Below are 20,955 nucleotides of genomic sequence, written 5' to 3'. Positions count from 1 at the left end.
CTGTGTTAGCTGCTGAGATACAGAAATGTTAAAAATTGATATTATCAGTACTTTATAGCTGATTAGTGCGCTTTACACGGAAGAGCACGTCTGTGATGCGTCCGCAAATAGTGCGAAAACAAACCAGCTTTCTGGTGTCAAAGTGCTGAAAAAAATATCAGTAGAGTGTTTAACTAATTCAAGATGAGGGCTTAGGTCGGAGTCTTTCAAATTTAGCTAAATCACTTGGCAGAATCGGCCCCATCTGCAATAAACTGTCACCTAGCTTGCGTGCTAATTCTCTGGGTAGTTTCTCATTAAAGGGGCCGAGCTGAGCGGCATCCATTGTACCTGGTACATCTAACTCATATGACCCCACTTAAAAAAAACCTGATATGTCCCTTTAATATGCAATATATTTTTTAATGTAAGGTGTTAAAGGGTCTGAAATCTGTTAATAAACACAACAAACATGTTAGTTTCAGCATCCATCACAAATCTTTATTCATTAATGACCGTCTGTCACCACCTACGGTTGGATGTATTGCCGCAGATTACATGTATAAAGGTGTACAGCCACATGTGCTATGACTGCTCAACTATCAGGATATAATGTCTAATATCGTGTTTACTGAAGGGGGGAAAGAGCCAACAGGAGACTGCAAACGTACAGCGAAGCAAGAACCAATCAGTGCTTTATACAACTACTTCTTAGTATCAAAATTATTCCCAACAAAGTGATGAGAGGAGGAGGAGCGGTAAAATAAACCAGAGCAACCGTGTGTGTGTGTGTGTTATCATATTAAAGCTGAGGTTGCTGCTTATTCACCGCAGAAACACTTTGTGTCAGAGGCGATAAATTCAAACTTGTGAAGTGCTTTAAGGACTACGTCTGACTTTCAGACTTACAGAAGTTCACAGATATGATGACACATCTGATTTCACATCTGCAGAAAAATAAGATAATGGAACAAATTGAATCAGAAGTTTCCCTAATATCTCCAAATACAAAACAAAGACTTTTTAAAGCACATGGATTGTGTTGCATTTGCTCAGTAACAAATTAAAATTTGGATATTCTGTGACAGCTGATTTCACCACGTACAGTGCATCTAACAAGGCAAAGGAAGTAGACAACAGATAGTAACAGCATCGGATCTGCAGAATTTTAAACATCAGAAAACAAAAGGTTAAAAATGTGTAAACATGTCTGCGTAAGCTAACGAATCACCGGAGACAACATTCAACACTTAATGAAGCAGATCAGCACTTTGTCCTCTCCAGGATGCCACCACCTCTGATCATTTTCTTAAATTTTCTAAAAAGAAATCAGTAGAAAGAAGTCAAAACAACCAACATGTGACAGCTAAAGAACAGAGCCTGCACTTTCACTAAAAAGTCCCGCTTTTTCTTTCTTTTTTTTGGCAAAGTGAAAGAGGAACAAAGCTTCTATCGAGGAGTGGCTGGAGAGTGTTACAACATTGCAGATATGAGAGAAACGGCTGGTTTCTGGAGAAAGAACAGAGGGTCGGAGCAGGCTCTTTAAACAGGGAACAGAAAAAACAAACAGCCGGGGGCGTCAGCGTGCGGTGTCGTCAGTCAAGGGGTCGCTTTTCACTGTGTTTCTTCGTAAACTCCTCGGCGTTCTTGTTGAATTTGGCGCGGTCTTTCGTGTACTCCTCCGCCAGGTCGGCCCTCAGCGGATGCTCCGGCTCCGGGGTGTTCACCAGGCTGACCAGATTCTGAATCACTGCAGGAAGAAGAGGAAGACAGAGATGTTGAAAGAACTATGTGTAGAGTTTGGTGCCATCTAGTGGTGAGATTGAAGACTGCCTGAAACTCCCTCTTTAAAAGGTGACATATCACGCTTTTTTCATCAACATATATTGGTCTAAGAGGTCCCCAAAACATGTCTTTAAAGTTTATGCTCAAAAAAACACTTTTAAATCAGATTCTGGTCTGCCTGAAAAACCCTCTTCTTCAGTCCTCCTCAGAACACTCTGTTTTCTCTCTGACCACGCCCCCTCAGGAAGTGGATGTGCCCTCGGCTTTGGCACGTTGGTCTAATGTTTACATGTTGGCTGAATATACACGGCTGCTCACAGACCCGCGTTACTTCAACCCTCTGAATCTGATCCAGAATCTGATCCTGACGGAGAGGCGCCTGCAGCAGGACCTTTCTGAAGGATTGGTCACAGATTTAGTGTTTCTTGTTGTTTTATTTGTCAGTATGTCGACGTGTGTCTCGGTACACAGCTACCAACATGTAGCTATGTGGCTATGCTAACTAGCGCTAGCACTTTTCCATGATATGTAAAAATCATCCCCTAGATCTTCAAATCTGCAGAGTCAAAGTGACCTTTGTGTTTATTAAGACAGCCTACAACTAGCATGCCTCCCTCCTAAGCTCCTTGTTAGCACACGTGTGCAGGGAATGAAAAACGGAGGAGGGGTTGAGTTGTATTTTATACAGTCTATGGGCTGAACAAGCTCCGAGCTCTGACTTCCTGTTACAGACCGGATGGCGTTGTGACGTATGAAAAACACTGAAAACTGAAACGGCTGGTTTCAGCACACATTTACAGAAAGGTGGAGAAATCAGAACAGGGGCAGAATGGAGTCTTTTACTTTTCAGGGGGTTTGTAGACAGGGACACAGACTTCAGGGAGAGAACCATTAAAAAGTCGATTTTGCATGATATGTCACCTTTAAGTTTAGATGTACAGTTGTCCTCATAAGTTGGCAGAATGTAAGATTTCTTGTGTGGTTTCTGTTTTCTTTATGATATAAAAACAGTAAACACAGTTGTTTGATAAAAATGTTGCTTCACTCAACCACTAACAATGAGTGAAAAAGACGTTTTTCTCTTATCAGGGTGTGTAAACTTATGAGCACAACTGTATTTACACTTCAGAAACATTGAACAGTTTGCCTTTGTGGGTTTCAAAAACATACAAACAAGTGCTTCAAAATGTTTAAAACAACAGAATCTTTCATTATGCAAAATAAGAAGCAGATTCTGAAAGTTTTCCCTGCCTTGCTCGAATCAAAAGTGACCTTTAACCACTATATTTTTGTTAGTTTGTTTTTCAATCTAATCGATGTTTATACGTCTCTTTGATTGAATGCTACTCGAGGCAGACCGGTGCCAAGTTTGCAGCATGTAAGCTATGATTAGTGACAGGATTGGACGACAACCAGCGCTCTGTTTCTGTCCATCCAGCCGTCTCCAGTTAGAGGTAGTTTCTCTGTGTCTGTGTCTAACGCCTGCTTCACACTGAAGTGCAGGCTGTGAGACGGCTGGATTTTTAAATTGTGTCTCAGGGATTATAACTTCAGCTTCTGAGTCTCTGAGCGAGTCTCCTCGTCCTCACCTTGGCGGGTTTTCGTTGCCGGTTTCCAGTTCTCCACGCTGATCATCGACAGACACACCTGGCCCTTCTCGTCGATGTTAGGATGATAGATTTTTGTCTTGAAAAGGATCTTGGGCGGCTTAAAGGGATACTCCGAGGGGAAATTAAGCTCGATCCGAAATGCTCCTTTGTCGTACGGAGAGCATTCCTGAAAGGAAACGTGGAAACAGAGAAATTGAGTGCATGAGTCACACGGTCATTTAAGTTTTTTTATTGAACAACAGTTGAACAGAGAGGCAGTACTTACGGGGAGAATGAGCCCTTGCCAGTGTGAAATATTCGTGTCATCCACTTGAATGTTGCGGAAACACTTCATTCCATTTTTGCGGAGCTCCTCCAGCTCCTGAGAAAAAACAAGAAACATCAGGAATTAATTAAAATCTAAAACAAAGAAATGTTAACACTGATTTCAGATTTATTTTTCTGTTTTTTTTAATTTTCTAAATATTTTTGAACACCTTTTTCACCCTGTACTGTCATACCCACATTTTAAATCCCCATTTATTTATTTTATAAAGCTGCTCATACTTTCCTGGTTTACTCTAAATATCTTGCTTGCATGAATATTTCAGAGAGCATTAAAACTGCACAATGGCAGGTTCATGTTGTCTTGTTGCATAATCATAAATATAATGGCATGACTATGAATTTTTAAAAATTCATTGGATGATGTTCACCTGGAAAGTCGGTTAAAAAAAATCTATTTTTGTTCTCTTTACATAATCTAATAAAATGATAAATCAAGTCCAGTGATTGTATTTCTGATGTGTTTTTTTTTTTTTATTAAATTGCTGGATTTTTATCAAATGCAAAAAAAGCAACAACAATGTGATATCAGCATTATCAGGGTTCCCACTCTTTTCCAGAGATCATTTTCCAGGACATTTTCAGTGATGATCAAGCTGGTCTGACCGTCTAAATTTAATTCTTAAATAGTCTAATATGTTCCTCTCAGTGGAAGTCTACATTGAAGAAATGCAGTCTATGGCTATCCATGAAATCATCTCTTACATGATTAAAAATGATGCCAAATTAATTATAGAATAATGCAACCACAGATGTCCAGCACTTCACTTTATTAGTGCAACCAAGTAACAATGATGGGCAACATCTCAGCTTTCTCTTTTCTGGAAAAATATAAAATTAGCTAAGAAAAAAACAAGAGCCAGCAAAGGACTCTGGAAGCTGCCTTAGTGAAATAAATAATAATAATAATAATCAGAGGATCAGAGCATTAATGACCTAAATAGAACTGAATGACAAAAATTGTCACAAATGTTGAATGGGGATGTGTTTTTTTAACCTTGTCAGGTCACACACAGTCATGTTGGAATAATTTTCCAGGACATTTCACTTTTTCTCCCATTTTCCAGGTGTTTTCCAGGACTGGAAAACTGGTCAACTGATTTCCAGTTTTTCCAGGACGTGTGGGAACCCTGATTATGCATCGGCCTAATTATCAGGACTACTGAGGAAAATTAGCCTTGTGGCTAACTCTGGCTTATTTACATGGATTGATGCTATGCTGAAATGTCCATTAATATGCACTGTCCCTTTAAATAAATAAATCAGTAAATAAATAAATAAATAAAACAAATCACCTAATACATAAATAAATAATAAAATAAGTCAGTATTGGTTGTTGAAAAACAGATGCCTCTAATTTGAATCACAGATCTTATTTGTACTCCTTTTATTTATCACATTGTATGATGATTTTTTGAGCTTATATAACACATAAAACACACTGAACTCTAAAGACAATATCCCACATTAAACCACCCATTATCATCTCTACCCCCCCCTGACTTAAGAGCAGTAAAGAAAATTCTAGGAGAAATAAACTCATCTACAAGCCGACAGATTATAATATTAAAATAAATAAACAATTAGTAAATATAGAAATATTCTAACTATTAATATCTCATGCATACTGTTGAGCTTGAGTGGTGACATTGAGTCTGAGTCTGCATGAAATGGAAGTGAAATTATTTCACTTGAACAAAATAGAAACAGAAAGTATTTCATGAAGGGGAATTCAGTTTCTCTGAAACTTGATTTTATTCTGAAATTCAAATCCACTTCTTCAACAATTCAACTTCCTCTGCTGCTTCCTGTCTTCTCTTCATGTGTTAATGTTGATCATAAAATAATGCTCATTATACTTGATGTACTTTACAGTAAGCAGAAGCCCTCGTCGTTACAGTGGTTTAATAAATGACAGACGAGCGAGTCAGTTCTTGTTTCAGGCAGGCAGTCGGTCTGCTCATGTGGACCTGAACTGTGGAACTGGAATATCAGGGGCGCTCAGAAAGACGTGACGTCACCTGGAGGCATTCAACACGGAGAGTTCATGACTCACAACAAATAAACACCTGAAATAGATGTGTGTCAGGCTTCAAGTATGATGCTATGACTCAGCAGGGAAATTAATTAAAAAGGCAACTTTAGAGGAACAAAGTGAGTCAAACAAAGACCCAGGGTTCAGTATTTGAAAACAAGGCGTCTGTAAACAGATGAGTCTTCAACCGGGATTGAGGAGGACTGGGAGTTTCAGGTATTTTCCAGGTGTTTCTATCGGGTATATCAGAGTATATATCTCTGAGGATGGAGACCAGACCTGTCCAAGAACACCTGAGTATCAGAAGATCACTGATGTGCATTGTCCCTTATAGGAGGCCAGTGATAAGACTATTGTAGTGGTCACTGTTGCCTCTCTCTCTCTCTCTGCTCATTCTGCTGATTTAGCATCTCTGAGTACGATGAGGAGTTTTTCACCAGCTGAGAAACAGACTGAAATCAACCCTGCTGCCTCTTTATGGCCTTCAAAAGCAAACAAAACCATAAACAACAACACTGGATCCTTCTCTGTTGACATTTTTAATGCCTTAAACCACTCAGAGGGGGTCGGTGCTCAGAGGGGGTAGGTGTCAGACCACATGATTGACATTTGGCTTTAATAAACACCCTTTTCAGCTGTTTTCATGGCAAATAATCACATTGAGTGATAAATCTGGCTGATAAAAGACAGCAGGGTGAGGTTTCTGTTGAAAACACTACTTTTGCATGTACAGAACAAGAGATGAGAGGTATCACTTTGTCCACAATGGGGCACCAAAATTGATATAAATGGAAAGTTCCTCACAGCAGCTTTAAGTAATAATTTATAATGTAAACACGATTATTTTTAATAGCAGCTTTCAAATAAAGCACCTTACACGAGTAGTGTCATTTTAATGTGTTTTAATTGTATCATAACAAAGAAAAAGGGGGAATATTTGAACAAAAAGAGGACAAATGGAGGCCTAAACGCCCCCCTTCCGTTTATTTATCCTCTCATCTTGACTCCACTAAGTTTTTTAAATCAAATTGAAACACTTCTAAAGCTCTAACTGGTTTATTTTGGCTTTAATTTAATAAAACTTTATATTTTCTGATCGATTTGAGGTCAAGCTGAGCCGTGACGTCAGAGCCCAGCCCCAGAGTCGGTCTGTTTTCTCCTCCAGCCGGTTACCGGGTTTAAAAACAAGCCGGTAGATCTGCCCTCTCACCGGGGTCTGTTCCCTCTGATCCACCACACATGAAGAACAAACACCGGAGGGACTGAACGGTGACTGTACCGGGGGAATGAAAGTGCTGAATCACGCCTCGCGGACAGATCAAACTCATGAAGTAGTTCTTGTCTGCGGGACGGCGTTATGCTTTCATTTTGTCGAAGAGACAAACGAGAAATTCGACATAAATTCAGCTCCTCTGGTTTAAAACTCCTCCTGTGAGTCTGATGGAAGTATTTAGACTCTTCTTATTAAAGGATAAACTGTTTAATGTAATAAATTCTTACCTTTCCGAGTCTCTTGTTCATTGTGAAGCTACCGATGTGTTCTTCTTCTTCCTGCTTCTTCCCGTTCTTCCTCAACTTCTTTAGATATCACTCTCAACTGACTGACAGCGCGCGGCTTCTCGCATTACCGCCACCTACCGGCCTGGAGGGGAACTGCAGTACTTTAAAAACAACATTTTAATGCAACAAAAAACATGCACTGTGTTTCTTTAAAACACTTAAGGTATTCAGAACTTATGGAGGATAATTTATGCTAAAATTATGACAGCAAATTATAAAAGATTATCAAATGAGAGACTTGAGGAAATAGAATAAAAATAGAAATGGACCACAAAATAATGTGTTTTTTTTTAATTAAAGCTGCTGTGAGGAACTTTTGTTTTGTGTCAATTCTGGCGCCCCCTTGTGGACAAAGTGATACCTCTTATCTCTTGTCCTATACATGCAAAAGTAGTGTTTTCAACAAAAGCCTCATCCTGTTGTGTTCAACAGTCAACTTTATCAGGCAATGTGATTACTTTCCATGAAAACAGTCAAAGAAAGGCTGTTTCTGAAGCAAGATGTCCATTATCTGGTGTGGGACCTACCCCCCCAGGGCGGTTTCAGGCATTAAAAATTACACCAGAGAAGGTGTCAGTGTTGTTGTAGATGGTCTTGCTTGCTATTGAAGGTTATAAAGAGGCATCAGTATCATTTTCAGTCTGTTTCTCAGCCAGTTCAAAACTCCTCACAGGGCCTTTAAATTGCTGGATTTTTGTCAAATGCAAAAAAAGCAACAATGTGATATCAGCATTATCAGGGTTCCCACTCTTTTCCAGAGATCATTTTCCAGGACATTCTCAGTGATGATCAAGCTGGTCTGACAGTCAAAATTTAGTTCCTAAATAGTCTAATATGTTCCTCTCAGTGGAAGTCTACATTGAAGAAATGCAGTCTATGGCTATCCATGAAATCATCTCTTACATGATTAAAAATGATGGCAAATTAATTATAGAATAATGCAACCACAGATATACAGCCCTTCACTTTATTAGTGCAACCAAGTAACAATGATGGGCAACTCTCATCTCAGCTTTCTCTTTTCTGGAAAAATATAAAATGAGCTAAAAAAAACAACAACAGAGCCAGCAAAAGACTCTGGAGGCTGCCTTACTGAAATAATTAAATAATAAATAATAATAATAAGAGGATCAGTGCATTAATTGACCTAAATAGAACTGAATGACAAAAATGGCCACAAATGTTGAATGGGGATGTGTTTTTTTAACCTTGTCAGGTCACGCACAGTCATGTTGGAATGATTTTCCAGGACATTTAACTTTTTCTCCCAATTTTCAGGTGTTTTCCAGGACTGGAAAACTGGTCAACTGTTTTCCAGTTTTTCCAGGACGTGTGGGAACCCTGATTCTGCATCAGCCTAATTATCAGGACTACTGAGGATAATTAGCCTTGTGGCTAACTCTAGCTTATTCATAACTTATGGAGGATAATTTATGCTTAAATCATGACAGCAAATTATAAAAGATTATCAAATGAGAGACTTGAGGAAATAGAATAAAAATAGAAATGGACCACAAAAAAATCAGACAGACAAAAAAGTCACATTTATAAAAAGTGAAAGGCACAATGAACAGTCTATTTCTTGAATTTATTTTCTGTTCAAAGTAAATGAGTGTCTCCCCTTTTCCATTAGTCACAATATGCAACTGCCTGCCTTATCTATAGAAACCTAAACACAAGACTTGACTGAATATATTCATAAATATTTTTTTGCTTGGCAAAATATTCGCCTGCTAAAATATATGACTAAATATCTTTGTTTTAAATTATATAAATCTGTCTCATTATGTAATTTTTATTTTTCTTTCTCATACATGACAAACTTTTCTAATTAATTATCTTTATCTAACAAAATATGAATATGACTCAATTTATAACATGAATTACCAGTTATATTTACCTTCAGAAATATGACTTTGTCCCAAAATATGTTATGGATTAACAATTATCTCTGTCTCACAAAATGTAAACCTGACTGAATACATATGAATTCATGTAAATGCAAAAAGACTTGCATATAAACAAATATCAACATTTTAAGATAATAAGATGTTGTTTTATATTGTATATGGGGAGTATGCTCTTAAACACAGTATGTAAGAAAGAAGGAATAAAATAATATATGAATATGACTAAATGAAGATAAAATAATCAAAAAAGCAGAATAATAATAGCGTAGAATAGTTAGAATTAGCTATGTAAAAGTTATATCCTCTACATGAGTAAGTTGTCTTTGTCTCTGACAAAATAATTATAATCTTCTTGCATTACTAATTACTACCATGTCCGTGATGCTGCAACTACTGAGTTTCCCTCTGGCATCAACAAACTATTATCTTACCTTATTTTTTCTTATAACAATAAAATAAGGGTTAAATAACAACCTATGGTCTTGGGCGGCAGTAGCTCAGTCCATAGGGACTTGGCTTGGGAACAGAAGGGTTGCCAGTTCGAGTCTCAGTATGGATGAAATTTGGCAAGTGGACTGGTGGCTGGAGAGGTGCTGGTTCTCTTGCCTGGGCACTGCCGAGGTGCCCTTGAGCAAGGCACCAAACCCCCAACTGATCGGAGTGCGCTGGTTGTTGGCAGCATCCTCACTCTGACATCTCTCCCAAAGTGCATGTGCATGATTGTATGTGTATAAACTCTGCGTGGTGTAGCATGACCAAAATCAACACGAGGGAAAAAATTGAATTTCCCCCCTGGGCATTCTCTTAAAATATGAAAACTATGCGGAAGTGTTAAAGGCACTGTGAGGAGTTTTGAACTGGCTGAGAAACAGACTGAAACTGATACTGATGCCTCTTTATGACCTTCAATAGCAAACAAGACCATCAGCAACAAAACTGATACCTGCTCTGTTGACATTTTTAATGCTTGAAATTACTGTGAGGGGGTAGGTGTCAGACTGGATGACTGACATCTCACTTTAGAAACAGCATTTATTGACTGTTTTCATGGAAAATAATCAAATTGTGTGATAAATTTGACTGTTGGAAGCAAGCGGCAACCTCCGGTCTAAAAATATGAGTCAATGTGGAAGTGTTAAAAGCTGCAGTATTCGAGGATCCGCTTGAGGCTGGCTCCGGAAGTACCGGAAGTCACATACACATGAATGGGGAAAAGATGATCTTTGCAGCGTTAATAAACATGTTTACAGCCTGGTACAAAAGATGAGTGTAGTCTGAATAGCTAATTTCTCAATGTCCTCTCACTGTGAGGGGGGTGAATTTTTTTCTAATTTGGTAATTTAGAAGATATTGAGATTACTAGTCTTCCAATGAGAGGCACAGCTGCCTGCAGGAACACTGCAGCTGTTGGCTAGGAGGCTCAAAGCCCGCCTCTTTACGTCACACTGGCTCCACAGAAGCAACATGGCTGCCGCCGCCGATTGGTCTCAAAACAGCTCTTCAGAAACAGATGGGTGACGTCACGGATCCTACGTCCATATTTTTTACAGTCTATGGTTGGAAGACAACAGGATAATGTTTTTTGTACAAAACACTGCTTTTGCGTACAGGACAAGAGATAAGAGGTATCACTTTGTCCACAGGGGGCGCCAAAAACAGCAGTTTAGCGAGTGTCATTCAGAAACATCGCAGAGGCTACGTCCATTTATTATTATAAATAAACTCTACAAGTCCATGTTTGAGACTTCAGGGGCCTGGTTGCTTTTTATAAGTCTTACAGAATAATAACTACATTTCAGTCTGCTCCATTATCACCTGAAAGTTCCTTACTGTAGCTTTAATTATGCAGTTACTTATGAACAGTTAACACCTGAAGATTGTCAAACTGCTTTATTACTCTCAAAATGAAGTCTTGTTCATGTTAACACATTTCTTTAGCTCCACATTAATCTGTTTGATAGATTAACTCCACATTTTAAACCACAGAAACAGAGGAATTAGAGACTGGGAGGCCGGCTGAGCAGATCCTGTGACCTCCCGACAGTCTGTCTGTTCAAGATGGCCGCCTGAGTGAAGAATTCACACTTCTCCTATAAAACTAATCCAACAGCTAGCTTACCCTCAACTTTACCCTCACTGTCAGAGAGACTCACCTCGACACCTGACATGTTTCCTGCCTTTCTAAAGAGGAAGAGAAAGAGTCACGGCTGAGGACGACGTCGGAGTGATGGAATAAAAAAAAACCTCTCTGGTGAGAAATTCAGAAACAAACCAGGTTAACACACAGCTAGCTTAGCTGCACTAGCATGCTAACGCGTCCAGTAATAACTGACAGGCTAACGGTTAACGGTTACTTCACCTTTTAATCACACTTACATTCAGGTGACAAACTACAGACTGTGTGTGAAAGAGTGTTAAACTGTCTGCTTCGTGTTACTGTAGCATTAAGCTAACTGCTAGGTGTGTGTGTTGTGGTGAAATAACAGATGCTAACGTTAACCTGTTAACATCTACGGGCTATAAGTCTCCTAAAACTATCTGTAACATCTTTATATATTCTGTAAAGGTTTAAAATGAAGCAGGTGATGCTCAAACACGTCCTTTATCTGTGTGCTAATGCTCGTAAAGTGTGGTAGAAGTCAAACACCATCATTAATGCAGTTAATAAGGTGTTTTTTTATTAGATTATATTGAATATACACTCCTTTATTCAGGTGATGTCAGTGTCCTAACTGTGATTGTGACCTGTCAGGTAGTGTGACCTTATTGCAGCTGTACTGCAGCAGGAAACATCTTGCTAACTGTGATTGGATGTTGATTTAAACACAGGGACCACACAGGATTCAGACAGTCATATATTCTCCAGGTGGGTGTTATGAACACTGGCAGGTACAGGTGTCAGAATATTGGTGTTATATTGTCACAATGGCACATTTAAGTGAAGTTTGTCTCATAGCTGATGTGTTGGAAGCAGGAAAATAGGCAGCATCCTTATAGCTGCAGCTCTTGTTAGGTGCAGTCTGCCAGGATCTGCAAAAAGTGGTCCAAGGAAGGAGATCAGGTGAACCAGCGACTAGCCAAGGGTTGAGAGTGAAGATCTGACCCAACAGAAGTTCAAAAACTTCATCCAGGTCCCGACAGAATGTCAGATGTGTTGTAGTACTCGAGTCCAGATTTGCAGGACTCATGACTCGACTTGGACTCGAGCATTGACAGCATTAGGACTCAGATGATGGAGAGAAGTCCTCAGGCTTATATGTAGACTGTTTTAATGTTTATTTTAGATTTTGTAGATTTATTTTTCATATAATTTGTCCTTCATCAAAACAACAAATAAATAACTTAAAATAGAATAGGTCCCACACAGTCAGTCCAGGTTCAGACAGTCATATATTCTCCAGGTAAGTGTTATGAACACTGACAGATACAGGTGTCAGAATATTGGTGTTATATTGTCACAAGGGCAGCTTTAAGTGAAGTTTGTCTCATAGTTGATGTGTTGGAAGCAGGAAAATAGGCAGCATCCCTAAAGCTGCAGCTCTTGTTGGGTGCAGTCTGCCAGGATCTGCAAAAAGTGGTCCAAGGAAAGGGATCTGGTGAACCAGAGACTAGGTCATGAGTAGCCAAGGGTTGAGAGTGAAGATCTGATCCGACAGAAGGTCAAAAACTTCATCCAGGTCCTGACAGAAAGGTCAGATGTGTTGTAGTACTCGAGTCCAGATTTGCAGGACTCATGACTCGACTTGGACTCGAGCTTTGACAGCATTAGGACTCAGATGATGGAGAGAAGTCCTCAGGCTTATATGTAGACTGTTTTAATGTTCATGTTAGATTTTTTTAGATGTATTTTTCATTCGATTTCCCCTTCATCAAAACAACAAATAAATAACTTAAAATAGAATAGGTCCCACACAGTCAGTCCAGGTTCAGACAGTCATATATTCTCCAGGTGAGTGTTATGAACACTGACAGGTACAGGTGTCAGAATATTGGTGTTATATTGTCACAAGGGCACATTTAAGTGAAGTTTGTCTCATAGCTGATGTGTTGGAAGCAGGAAAATAGGCACAGCTAAGTCAGAGCATCCCTAAAGCTGCAGCTCTTGTTAGGTGCAGTCTGCTAGGATCTGCAAAAAGTGGTCCAAGGAAAGGGATCTGGAGAAGGTCTGATCCGACAGAAGAGCTACTGGAGGTCAAAAACTTCATCCAGGTCCAGACAGAAAGGTCAGAGATGTTGTAGTACTGGAGTCCCAATTTGCAGGACTCATGACTCGACTTTGACTCGAGCTTTGACAGCATTAGGACTCGGATGATGGAGAGTAGTCCTCAGGCTTATATGTAGACTGTTTTAATGTTTATGTTAGATTTTGTAGATTTATTTTTCTTATAATTTGCCCTTCATCAAAACAACAACGAATAGATAACTTAAGATAGAATAGGTCCCACACAGTCAGTCCAGGTTCAGACAGTCAATAGTTTGGATTAAAGCAGCCCCCTTCTAATGAGGACTCGACTTGGATTCCTCTCTGGTGACTGATTCGACTTGGACTGCAACAGATCCACCATCACTACGCCTTTGCACCCTAAAATGGTGCAATATTGTAGTCCAAGTGTGTGATTTCACATCGCATTATGGAGATGCAGAAGCATGAGAGGCCCAGCTTGTAAACACACAGCGAGAGCGCCTCATACATGCACATACACACAGAGCAAGCTGTATCCCCCTGCAGATGCTACACATCGCCACCAGAGTAGCAGGGGCGTATATATGCAGCCTTGAAATGTCAGTGTGTAAGAGCCAACAGCTTGTTGTGTATCAGGCTGTGTAGTTGCAGCCAGATCAGGGTGCACACGCTGACCCACGTCCCTACAGTGGACATGTAAGGCCTTTAAATTGCTTCTGAATTCTTGGTGCCAGATACCACAGCACACCCTAGAGGTCTAGTGGAGTCCAGGTCTCGGGACTGTAGTTTGACAAGGCTAATATGAGGCAGGTGGTCAAAATGTTGACTCGCTGAAGATCAGAGTTTTTAACTCTCGTGAATCAGAGTCTTGATTTATCCTCATGAGCCTGATTCTCACTTTTCAGGCCCTCAGTTAATTTTGTTGATGATACCCTTTAACTAAAACCTTCATGCACCTTCCACCTGTAGCTATAACATCTCATTTTAAAGCTCGACTCAGTCCCTGGAGCTCAGGTGAGAGGTGAGGTGGATCTCTGTTCTCATGAAGGTTAGCAGTATGTATTCTCTTATTCTTCCTTAATCGTCAGAGAAATAACAGATGACTTTCAGGGAGTGCATGATTTCCTGCGATGATTAACTGGAGGATGTGTTCTTAACAGAGGGGACTTCCTCATTCCTGTCTATATTTAGCTTACATGGTTACAGGGACACAAACAGAGTAACTAGACTTAGAGGTAGAGGGACACGTTGGAAACTTTGAGATGTTTTTAGTTTCAGTTTTGTAGTTTTTTAGCTTTTCTTTCCACGAGTGAAATTTAACTTTTCATCATCTAAAGTTCTCCACATGAGCCACTTCTGCTCCATTTCCTCAGACAGAATAATCTAGATTTTAATCAAAACACCACGTCTGTCTTGAGCTGCACGTTTCTCTGCAGATTGTAAATTCAAAGTTTTCTTTTAAAGCAACAGTTTGTTATTTCTGGGGGATGGAGCTGTTATGTAACGGCCCCTCACACTCCTTTCTCTAACTCCTTATTTATAGAAAATCTTAGATGTTTGTCCTTTTGAGTTATTTTCAATCCACTTCGTTTTATTTGACCCACTTTTATCCTTAAGAGATCCGTTTAAAACAAAAGGTGGATTAGATCAGGATTAAGATTTTAGTGGAGGGTGTTGAAGTTAATTTTACACTCCGACCTTTTACTCTTTAAAGAGCGAGTAAGGATGATTCTCCTCTTCTTTTCACTGATGAGAAATCATCTAGGAAGCGCCCAGATTTTAATCTGAGTTTGATTTAAACTGAATATCACGAGAGTGACGGTTTTGTGGAAGTCTAAAGGAACAAGATGAGAGGAGGAAGGCTTCAGGGAGGTCAGTCTTTACTCTGGACTTCCAACATACAAAGACATTCCACAAACACTCACAACTTCCTATTTATCCACCTCAATTCTTCTTCTCCTCCCTCCCCTGTTCTGGTGTGAAAATACCACCCTCTAGTGTCCACCGCAGCATCATCAATCTGCTCTTAGGGAGACTTGAAGTATCACAGTTTGAGAATCTAGGATGTCTGACAGATCTGTGTCCGGTCTTGCTCTCTCACACGGAGCAGGACCGCAAGACAGCTGGAGTCATGTGACCGAGGTTTCCCCGCTGTAATTACTGCATGAAGGATTCTCCTCCTCCTCCTCTCCTCATCCATGTTGTCTTTTTGGTCCTTTGAAAACCTCTGACCTGTTGACTTCCACCCTGTCTCCTTTAATGTCCCGCCCACAGCACGATCCGATTGGCTTGATAGAAAGTGTCAATATTGGCCTTAAAAAAACGATATCGGTCGACTCTTACCCTGGACTTCCACCTGATCAGATGCGGTCTGAATCAAGGATTCTCCTCCTCCTCCTCTCCTCATCCATGTTGTCTTTCTGGTCCTCTGAAAACCTCTGACCTGTTGACTCCAGGCAATGACTAGGTCAAAGCATCCCTGAAGCTGCAGCTCTTGTTGGGTGCAGTCTGCCAGGATCTGTAAAAAGTGGTCCAAGGAAAGAGATCAGGTGAACCAGCGACTAGCCAAGGGTTGAGAGTGAAGGTCTGACCCAACAGAAGGTCAAAAACTTCATCCAGGTCTTGACACAAAGGTCAGATGTGTTGTAGTACTCGAGTCCAGATTTTCAGGACTCATGACTCGACTTGGACTCGAGCTTTGACAGCATTAGGACTCGGATGATGGAGAGGAGGCCTCAGGCTTATATGTAGATCAGATGATCAGATGCGGTCTGAATCAAGGATTCTCCTCCCCCTCCTCTCCTCATCCATGTTGTCTTTCTGGTCCTCTGAAAACCTCTGACCTGTTGACTCCAGGCCTGGCTCCGCTCATCATGACTTTGGTTTATTGTTGTAGTTAAGTGAAATACGATCTGGTGATAACTAGGGGTGCAACGGATCAAAAAACTCACGGTTCGGATCGGATCACGGTTTTGAGTCACGGATCGGATCATTTTTCGGATCAGCAAAAAAAAAAAAAAAAAAAAAAGAAGACAAGACAAATACAACTTTGTCCTCCATTTATTTTGTAAAACCCTTGTAAACTTTTGCCCATTAAATAAAAACAAGATTCAACTCAAAATGTACTGCATGTGCAAAGCACCCTATCTGTAGGCCCAGTCCTGCCTCATTCACTGCATTTCATGGCATGGCAAGTGAAGGAGCAGAGGAACTTCAAAAGTTTCACTCCATTCTTCTTTCATTTGCTGATTTTCACCGTCCACTTTTCTTTGAGCTGCAAACTGTGAACACACCGTTTTCGTGCATTCTAGGGTCCTACAGCTGGCAAAGTGCCAACATGCGAACTGCTCCAGAAACAAAAGTGAAAGTTAAAGATTTCACTCGCAGCAGTGGACTCTTAAGTGACACAGTAACAGCCTGTTTGCGTATCTAACATGGAGACAAGTCCCAGTAAACACACGGTGACCCGACCAAAACACAGAGTGAAGGAGTAACAGTTCGGGGGCCATGAATAGGAGTCCGGATGACGGCCTCTGGTCTACTGGGTGCGCAACGGAATTTCATAACGTGGCTCAAGCACATTCAGCATTCACTGTATTTCACAGGGAAACCAAAATGCTCCCATACATGTGACTTACAAGATTCAGGAGGTTTTTCAAGTCCCTCTGCTCCTTCACTTGCCATGCCAACAGCTGCGCTTGGCGAGTGAGTGTGGATTGAACATGCGGTCATCACGTGAACACGCGCAACTTTTTTCATCAACCGATCCGCGGACCACGTCCGTGCCGACCCGTGGAGAGGCATCCGTACGGATCACGGATCAACGATGATCCGTTGCACCACTAGTGATAACACAGAGTGTTTTATTCTGAAAATTAATCGGATGTTTTCATTCTGACTTCCTGTCCCGCTCCATCTGCTCTGTTGAGATTGATGCGTCGTGCTCCGGCATCCGGCACAAATAGAAGTCTTGTGTATCTGATCCGGAGGACTCCGACCTGCCGGATCAGAGACGCAGCCAGAACGCAACGGAGCGGATCCAGTGGAAGTTAACACACAGAGTAGAATAGAAACCTATCAGATCTGGTGGAATTTGGTCGTGATAGGCAGAAGTTTGACTCTTCTGTCCCTTTAATGTTCGTCTCTCCTGCAGGTATCGAGTGTTGACATTACAGACATCACTTTCTTCTCATCAGGGAACAAAAACACTCATTTAAATAATCCCCTCCGGCTGAAGTTTGTCTGCCTTCTCACTTCACTGTCTCTAGTTTGCTCAGCTCAGAGCTGCAGGCTTTCACAAACTTTACTGACAGTTTGCTCAGCTGTTTCAACCTTTACTGCAAAAAATCCTCAACTTTGCTTTCATGAAATAGAAGAGATAGTTTCATAGATTATACATGATGAAAGGAGTGCAGCCTTTGACCCTGAAGAAGCCACTGAGCTGGTTCTTGTTGGCAGAGATCGCTGGCCCTGAGAAGTCAAAAAGAAATCACATGATGGAGGAGGAGGATGTGTTTGCAGTCAAACTGGTTTGATGCTGTTTGTTTACTGAGCTTCAACCAGACGTGATCGTAAGAAAACACCAATAATTTGGATGTTGATTTTCTTCCTGCTTTGCATGAGTTTTTGCAGTTTTTAGTGCTGCATTTTCAAAATAAAAGCCTCTTGTTTATTTGCACGTTATTTTCAAGAGTTTACATTTTAAGCTGATGTCTCTCTTTTCTTTCCTTCTTTTAAGGAACTTTTAAAGCTTTCACACAAACACAGTATTCATATTTCTCTATGCACATGCTGTGAGACGTCAGTGCGAGAGGAAAAGCTTGTGCACTTGTTTGCAGAGCTGATCTCCTCCATGTCAACACGTCTGCAGGTTGAAGGTGTGGTGAGGAGATTATAGTTTGTGATTTCACCTCTGATTGTGTCGCGTCATGGAAAAGCTGCTGTCATGCCCGAAAACAACAACTAGGTTATACTTTAAAAGGTTTGTTAGAGTAGCTGTTTTTTATTTTTGTGTGTATTATGTTATATTGTTATGTTATACTCATACTTGTCCATGTTTGCCTCGGTGTTATTGTTTGCAGAATGAGGAAACAAGAACCTCACAGTGGGTTAATGTGTCAAGAAGTGACCTAGATTCCTCCTCTCAAGGAGATCTTTACACAACGGCTGATACAGACGAGATATTGACAGAAAGTTATGAAGTCTTTGTTTCCTCCTCGGTGTTTCACATGTTTGTTCTCCTCCTCTCTCAGGGACTCTAGGGGGTTAAAGGCCCTTTGTTTCGGCCCAGCATGGACAGCTTCTTCAAGGCGGCTGTGTGTGATCTGGACAAACTGCTCGATGACTTTGAGCTCAACACAGGTGAGCTACAGAAACATGATTATCTACAAGACTGATTCATGTACATGGGATTGTAATCTGAAGCATTCAGAGAATATGTCTTCACCGTCTGTCAGCTGTCCAGTCTTTGTGTGTATGCTTTAAACAAAACCTGATGTTTGGACACAGTCCTCTCTACAGAAGAGGATCAGGGCCACTGGGGAGAAAAAGGGAAGGTTCAATATTTGTATTCTGAGATTAAAGTCAGAACTCAAAATAGTCATAATTTTGACTTTAATCTCTGAATTCTGACTTTTTTCTCTCTGAATGTCAAAAAAACAACAATTTTGAACTCTTTAAAAAAAAGTCAAAATTCTGACTTTAGCTCAGAATTAAAAAAAAATATGAAGGTGCAAAATTTTTTTTTAATTCTGAGATTAAAGTTATAAATCTGTTTTTAATCTCAAAATATATATATATTTTTGAAATTCTGAGATTAATATCAGAATTCTGGCTTTAACCTCAGATTAAAAAATATATATTAGAATGCAATATATTTTTTAAATTCTGAGATTAAAGTCATAAATCTGTCTTTAATCTAAAACAAAATATATATATATATTGTCCCATAATATTTCTTATTTCCAGTGGCCCTGATCTCCTCTTCCATACTTCTCATGGTCTGCAAATGGGAAACAAACAGTGAGATTTGGAGCAAGCTGCAGAATAGTTTTGTGCAGATATTCTTCTTATTTTAGATTCAAAATAATAATAACTTTATTTATTTTGCACCTTTAAAAACAAGAGTTTATAAAGTGCTTTAACATTCAAGCTAAAACAAAAAAAACAAAGAAGCTAAAACAACTCAGGGACCCAACAGCAACACAAACACTTCTCTTGTTTGTTGAAGCATGCTCTTGTTGTGATGTTTAGTTCAGTTTAGTTTATTTGCACATTAAAGCTAGGGTTGGTAGTCTCGGAAAACCAGCATGAATTTGAATGTAGCTTTTCCTCATGACTCCGTCTAACCCCTCCCCTCCTCCCTTGGAGCTCCTCCAAAACGCCCCCCCCCCCCCGCTCACATGCATGAGCGCCGCTGACTTGCGACCATATGATGGTGACTGATTCAAAACCGGTCCTCACCAAAACATTCTCATAGTGAAAGTTAAAAACACAAACAAACATGGCTGCTGTTAGCACTCACAACTGTCATGCTAGCATTATCCAGTTGTACTGGTGACACGATATCAGGAGAAAAGTTATAACACATATATAACACTGTAACAGCTCTACTGTTTGTTCAACCTGTTCAGTGTAGATGTTCTTAATTCCTACAGTGTTGACAGTCAGTGAAGGCATCAGGAGAGGTGTAGAGTGTGTGAGCGGGAGAGAGGAGAGACAAGAGGAGAAGTTCTTCATTCATTCAAACATTGATTGTTGCTTTGTTGGTTGTCGTGGTAACGGCCGACAGTGACCCGTTATTAAAGATCAACGTGTTCACCAATCGGCTCGTCATCCCTACAATACTTATACATTTTCTGTAGGACTTACTAAATGTCATTCATTCTTCTGCTTGTCAGAGCCCCCGTGGTGAGAGCTTTTTAGACTCTGATCCGGACTACAGTCCTGAGCAAAGACCCTCATGGGGTCAGAGGGGACAGGCCTGAGGTCAAGAGAGAGGGGCAGTCAGTAGAGTCAGGGGAAGCAGAGGCAGGAGACGGAGAATCGGAGGAGTGCACGCCGGGGAAATGTACGCTCTGCAGGAGGCGGGCAGAACGGCTGGACAGGATTTGAATGGTTTAAAATTTTGGGACCCAAAAAACGCTGATTGGTTGGTGTTTTCCCAGGTTTACTCCGGCTGTAGATAGAACACATTATGTATTGATTACCATCAGGACATAAAGATCATTTTAACCAGTATGACAAAAAGTGGATCTAAATCTGAACACCAACCCCAGCTTTAAGAACAACAGCAATACAGAATAGTAGCATCCTGTCGAGGTTAGAGGCCCCAGAAAGGCTGATGAAGACGCCTCACCTGTAATAATAACACGAGTTATAACAAGCAGCTGTACAGGTTAGTTAAGAAGAAGAAGAGTTACACTACCAGTAAAAAGTTTGGACACACATTCTCATTCAATGGTTTTTATTTACTTTACTTATTTCCAACATTGTAGATTAATACTGAAGACATCAAAACTATGAAATAATCTGGATTGTGAGTTTCTGTTCTAATACGAGTGAACGTCT

The 20,955-nt window shown here is 40.3% G+C and overlaps 2 protein-coding genes across 6 annotated transcripts in view; one reads left to right on the top strand and one right to left on the bottom strand.

Annotated features, from left to right (window-relative positions):
* Positions 1–454: 454 nt before the first annotated feature.
* ube2l3a (ubiquitin-conjugating enzyme E2L 3a) lies at positions 455–11,526 on the bottom strand. 3 transcript variants are annotated; one of them, XM_034709484.1, is made up of 5 exons: positions 11,357–11,526; positions 7,234–7,386; positions 3,640–3,735; positions 3,354–3,540; positions 455–1,729 (listed from the first exon to the last, which is right to left on the bottom strand). In XM_034709484.1, the coding sequence occupies exons 2-5, from the start codon at positions 7,252–7,254 to the stop codon at positions 1,575–1,577; spliced, it is 459 nt and encodes a 152-aa protein (XP_034565375.1). In that variant the 5' UTR covers positions 7,255–7,386; positions 11,357–11,526; the 3' UTR covers positions 455–1,574. The 3 variants fall into 3 exon arrangements, with proteins under 3 accessions (XP_034565375.1, XP_034565376.1, XP_034565374.1); XM_034709485.1 differs by having other exon boundaries at positions 7,234–7,394; positions 11,357–11,512; XM_034709483.1 differs by having other exon boundaries at positions 7,234–7,375; positions 11,357–11,512.
* The window catches only part of zfyve16 (zinc finger, FYVE domain containing 16), a 37,751-nt gene continuing 27,896 nt past the window's right edge, over positions 11,101–20,955 (top strand). For 2 of the 3 annotated variants that reach the window (XM_034709481.1, XM_034709482.1), the window contains exons 1-2: positions 11,178–11,454; positions 18,639–18,747. In XM_034709481.1, the coding sequence (XP_034565372.1) occupies positions 18,678–18,747 (70 nt within the window). In that variant the 5' untranslated portion in view covers positions 11,178–11,454; positions 18,639–18,677. Of the gene's footprint in view, positions 11,455–18,638; positions 18,748–20,955 lie in introns of all 3 variants that reach the window. The other variant, XM_034709480.1, reaches the window with a different exon arrangement.

Source organism: Notolabrus celidotus, chromosome 19 (assembly GCF_009762535.1).
Source record: "Notolabrus celidotus isolate fNotCel1 chromosome 19, fNotCel1.pri, whole genome shotgun sequence".
Taxonomy (NCBI): domain Eukaryota; kingdom Metazoa; phylum Chordata; class Actinopteri; order Labriformes; family Labridae; genus Notolabrus; species Notolabrus celidotus.
Note: the sequence above shows the minus strand (reverse complement) of the source record. Positions and strands in the feature narration are given on the sequence as shown.

Bases quoted from the DNA above. Each gene is read 5' to 3' on its own strand.
- ube2l3a (XM_034709484.1), bottom strand. From the start codon at position 7,254: ATGAACAAGAGACTCGGAAAG. The intron at 3,736-7,233 runs GTAAGAATTTAT...GTTTTTTCTCAG, and splicing joins TGAACAAGAGACTCGGAAAG to GAGCTGGAGGAGCTCCGCAA. The intron at 3,541-3,639 runs GTAAGTACTGCC...GTTTCCTTTCAG, and splicing joins GGCAAGGGCTCATTCTCCCC to GAATGCTCTCCGTACGACAA.